This window comes from Penaeus japonicus, unplaced genomic scaffold (assembly GCF_977035675.1).
Source record: "Penaeus japonicus unplaced genomic scaffold, GWHDUDI00000001_assembly GWHDUDI00000026, whole genome shotgun sequence".
Classification (NCBI taxonomy): Eukaryota; Metazoa; Arthropoda; class Malacostraca; order Decapoda; family Penaeidae; genus Penaeus; species Penaeus japonicus.
This window is the reverse complement of record NW_028234428.1, coordinates 17526964-17531963: the sequence shown is the minus strand read 5'-3', so window position 1 is coordinate 17531963 and position 5000 is coordinate 17526964. Positions and strand designations below refer to the sequence as shown.

The window sequence follows — 5000 nt, the reverse complement described above, 5'->3', positions numbered from 1 at the left end:
TCTCTCTTTCTTTCTATCTCTCCCTCTCTCCCTCTCTCCCTCTCTCTCTCTCTCTCTCTCTCTCTCTCTCTCTCTCTCTCTCTCTCTCTCTCTCTCTCTCTCTCTCTCTTATATATATATATATATATATATATATATATATATATATATATATATATATATATATATATATATATATTTATATATAATATATATATATATATATATATATATATATATATATATATATATATATATATATATATATATATGTGTTATTATGTGTGTGTGTGTGTGTGTGTGTGTGTGTGTGTGTGTGTGTGTGTGTGTGTGTGTGTGTGTTATATAAGTAATGAGGATGTACACAAACCCCCACGAATTGCCATAACAAGATGGATTTTGTGTCTTCCACAGGAATGGAGTAGCTGGGATGCCGTCGGACCACCACCCGCGTCACCAGCAGCACTAAGAACGCTTCGTCCTCCAAGCCAACAAAAACTATACACATCCTAACGAGACAGAAGGTTGGGCTACTCATTTTTACCTTAAGAATGGTGTTCTAGGAAAAAATGTTATTGGCGTGTAAAGAGGCAGAAAAGGCTAGTAAACAAACACGAAAGCCTTCAAATGAAATATAAAAGATCAACATTTCTGGCAATATCCGAAGCTACTGTGCGTCTTGAGGTTAAATAGCATCATATCCTACATTCTTTATGGATGGAGCAATATATATATGTAATCAACTTCAACAGATCGCGACACTAATGTACCAAAAACAATTAGTAAAATCGATAATCCTCGAATAGTCAACATAGACATATTAGCATTTTAGAATACTCCATAGCAGAAAAGCGAAAAAACTAATACCAGGTATCAGAACAGTCACAATTGTGCAATACTAATAAATGGCTGTCAAGTGACGGAGACTGAGTAAGCCCGGAAACAGGCGCTGTCGAGCAGAGTCGAAGCATCCACAGAAGCAGCGGCTGATATTTCATACAAGATTCTTTCTGCACAGAGGAAGGCGTCGCTGAAAACCGCGGTCAAGAAGTATAAGTTATCACGTTGGGGTGAACACTCTTATGGCGGTACGTATTGCTTGTTTTGTTGTTTTGTTTGAGGCTCAAAATGGAGAAAGTAAATCACTTTGCTCATCTCGTCCAGGTAACAAGAGGAATGCAATCACTTTGAGAAAATAATTTAATTTGAATCTGTTATTATTGTAAACACACATATTGAAGCATACACAATAGTTGTACCCGCGCTTACGTGTTTGTGCGCTCGTTCTTGCGTGCTTGCGTGTGTGTGTGTGTGTGTGTGTGTGTGTGTGTGTGTGTGTGTGTGTGTGTGTGTGTGTGTGTGTGTGTGTGTGTGTGTGTGTGTGTGTGTGTGTGTGTGTGTGTGTGTGTGTGTGTGTGTGTGTGATATTTGTTCTTAGTCGATGTCGTTTCCCTTCAAAGTGTACTGCAGGGTCTGATAACCTGGTAACATGATTATTCTCGATCTGGCGGTAAAGTATCGAATAACAATAGCTTCCCCTGAAAGTGCTCCGTTTTCTATATGAGTAAACATTGACCGAGGGAACGCTTAGTAAACGCTCAGTGAGAAGAGGGAGAGGAAGAGTCAGAAATTCACGCTAATTTCCTTCGTCTTAACGAGTAAGTACGCATACTGCGTAATGTTCGTAAGCACAGGCGTAAAATAGGTAACCGTCCTGAGGTGTAGGCGCTGCCCTTTGTAAGGTAAGCTGCGCCAAAGAGACAGGAGAATGGACTAAAAGCAGTTTGTTGACATCGAGTGGTGATCGTGGACGCGCTGCCGGATGCCTCTCGTCATTATTTTTTGGTAGTATGTCGTGAATTTTGTGAAACATCCTTACGAATGTTGCGGTACGTGATTCGAGCATGTGTTAACTTTGCGTCTTCCTCATCTGAAGAATTAATTAACTGGAAAGAGAGTTTATTTGATCGGTCTTACATGGAAATTCCTGACTCTGTCCTTGCTGTGAGGTGTACCCAGCCTGCAGTTGATGCTGACTGGATTGGCCAATTCCTTTCGAGCTTCAAATTAAATGATGGCTGGAGATCGCATCTGGATGCATGGAATGCATAAAGGAAATTAGGCAATATGGTATGTGATTCACAATGTTTCAATGATATTGGTTTGGTAATTGTTCTCGGGATGACAGTATTAGGATGACTGTATTAACCCTTTCCCGACGGGGCACTCGCTACGCGAAGACCCCTATGCCGGGCGATTGCAATATTGCATTGAAATCGTCACACTGGCATGACGCCCCGACATTGGGAGTTTGGCTGTGTCACACGAGTGTGACGCACCGTCGTCATAGGGTTAACATACAGAAAAAGAAACAATACTGTCTTATGGAGGAACTAGAATGACACACATTGTAATATGAAATAATCTGCGCGATTGAATGTTATTATTGCAACAGGATATGAAAAAGGGAACCATTTGTGACTTCATCAATCACCACAGCAAAAGGCTATAAAATATCCCCTTGTATATTATGGCTGGATTAAAGTTGAAGAACTCCTTTGCGGCTCATAGTCCAGAACAGGATTGCATGAAGTGACAGAGTAGGGCCACAAGCCTCCTCCATCTTTTGTTGGCAAGACAGAGCATAGGCAGGTTTCCTATTTTGCAATAAATCACCAGGGAGGTCAACAATAAATTACTTTGTGTAGGTTTGTTTGCTACTTCTGGACCACAAAGCTATCTCAATCTTCATAGTCCTGCTCAGAATATTCATCCCCTGGATATTTATCAATCAGATACAGAACCAGTTCAAGCTCGATCCTTCCAGAATATACAGTGGAGGTTTGTTGACCTTTGCTTGAGCACAAAATGCAGACCAAAGCATTCCTTAACCCATTCACGCCTGATGACATGCTGACACGATTCATGGTTTTGCGTCAGACACCGGCAACGAGATATTTGGTCAAGGCCTCGCTCAGGGTGAGCGAGTGGACAGCCCAGGCTTGCGGCTAGTGTGCCCGAGAATCCCGAGGCATTAGGCCTATACATTCGAAAACCCCGGCATTGTGACCATTCAGAGCCGGAAATGCCCCGGCGTAAATGGGTTAATGCTATTTCACATCATGTACTATATCCAAAAGTTAATTTGGTTATGAATGTATAGATAAAGAAATTTTGTGTTCTAAAAGATATAACCCTATTTTTTTCAAAATAATAGATTAATGTATATGACAGATTTTCTGTGTAATGGTAAGGGAAAGTAAGGAGACAGTCAAGCCAGAGAAGATAGTGTGGGCTCAGAGATGCCAGTAGAAAAGGATGGAGCGTAGTTTGGTACAGGAAATTATTAGTTCATTATCCTTAGATATAAGAACACATATATGAATGACAACACTATGAGAAATCAGTTCATTCCCCCTTCTTCAGTTATTTGTAAATAAGGGCAATCCCTACCCTCTGTAAACCCTCCTTACAATGTACCTTTAAGAGCTGGCCTCAAAAAGGGGAAAAGGAGAAAAAATGAAGGCAACATGATAGAATGTATTTGTACTTCAGGTAGCTAATTATTCTAGTTGATTCTGCATGTATGTTCTGCTCTACATTTGGTGTGTGTGTCTGTGTGTGAAGATAAATGCCAAATTCAGTCTATCATTTAGAACCTTATAATTTTGCGTGCAGATCAGATAATTTACAGTAAGCATTAGTTTCATGACTTCAGTTTTGCAGTTAGATGACTTCACTTGTACATTTCAAGTGATGTATGACAAATAGATAAACATGATCATGTACAGTAATGTTGTCTGATTATTCTATTATTTCATAATTGAATAGCTGAGTATTATTTATTAATATACATGCATATACTACGATACAATGGTGTGTATGTGTATATTTTCTGTTGGTGATTTATCGTTTATATTTATTTAACTCAAAACTCAGAAGTTGAATTTGTGTATGCTTTTATGTTGTATTAGATTACTGAATTGAAATTCATTTAAAATGAGGGTTGTGTGTTTAGATAGTTGTATGTAGTCTTACTGTCTCAGGATATGATTCATCACAGTATGATATTGTCTTCTTTGTGAAACCGAACACTCATTGGTGCTAGATGGGAATTGACTGTATATGATGAATAATAAATGAGATGAGCAGAGGTGATTTACTATTTCTTGTATATTTAGTTGAGGGAGTAATAATTGATGAATCATGTTAAATATCTTTCATATTAGCCTTATGATATGATGGAATATTAGTAGGTATTATCACTTCAGTAAATGTCTATGCTGGGAAGTTGATTAATGCTGAAGATAATTTGAAGTAGATATCATAGTCATTTTATCCCAAAGAACCATTAACCCTTCCGTGATGGGCATTTTTGCATTTTTCCTTTTGCTGAAACTACAAGCTATTTATTCCTTCAGTTATGGTGATCTATTATATCTAATGCTGAATTGTATCACTGCTAATATACAGAATGACTCACATTTCATACCCTAAGTCTAGAAAGTAATAAAAAACACACATCTTAAGATGCCCAACCCAGGCTGAACATCTTTAGATGTGGTCCATCTCAAAAGGGTTAATGAAAAGTTCTGCCTACTCATTAGTCTGTTATTAAGTAGTGAGCAGTATACACTTAGCCCATTATTTACACTGTATTTTGGTATCATATGTTGGTTACTTGTTCCTTTTTTCAGATGCATGACTTATTTTTGAATATTCGTGTTAATTTTGATAATTTTTGGTGGCTTCCTCTTCTCCCTCTCCTTTGCTTTGCTTTCCTTTCCTTTCCTTCTCTCTTCTCTTTTCTCTGTCTCTCTACCTCCCTCCTCCTCTCTCTCCTCTCCTCTCCACTCTCCCTCCTTCCCTCCCTCCCCTGTTATTATTTCTGTAAATTTAGATGTCTCTAAACTTATTGATTAGAGTATTAAAAGGGATGCTGCTTTTTTGTCACATATCACCATTAACTGTAAGATATGTGCTTAGTTATTCCTATCCTCATATCCCGATGGTGGGCTCAT

At 38.5% G+C, this 5000-nt stretch overlaps 1 protein-coding gene across 5 annotated transcripts in view; it reads left to right on the top strand.

The window, feature by feature from the left end:
- The window catches only part of LOC122267410 (zinc finger protein 385D), a 131888-nt gene that overhangs the window by 113449 nt on the left and 13439 nt on the right, over positions 1–5000 (top strand). For 2 of the 5 annotated variants that reach the window (XM_086552071.1, XM_086552069.1), the window contains 2 exons: positions 394–503; positions 998–1067. In XM_086552071.1, the coding sequence (XP_086408197.1) occupies positions 1062–1067 (6 nt within the window). In that variant the 5' untranslated portion in view covers positions 394–503; positions 998–1061. Of the gene's footprint in view, positions 1–393; positions 1068–1511; positions 1638–5000 lie in introns of those variants that run through there. The other 3 variants (XM_086552070.1, XM_043037455.2, XM_043037454.2) reach the window with 3 other exon arrangements.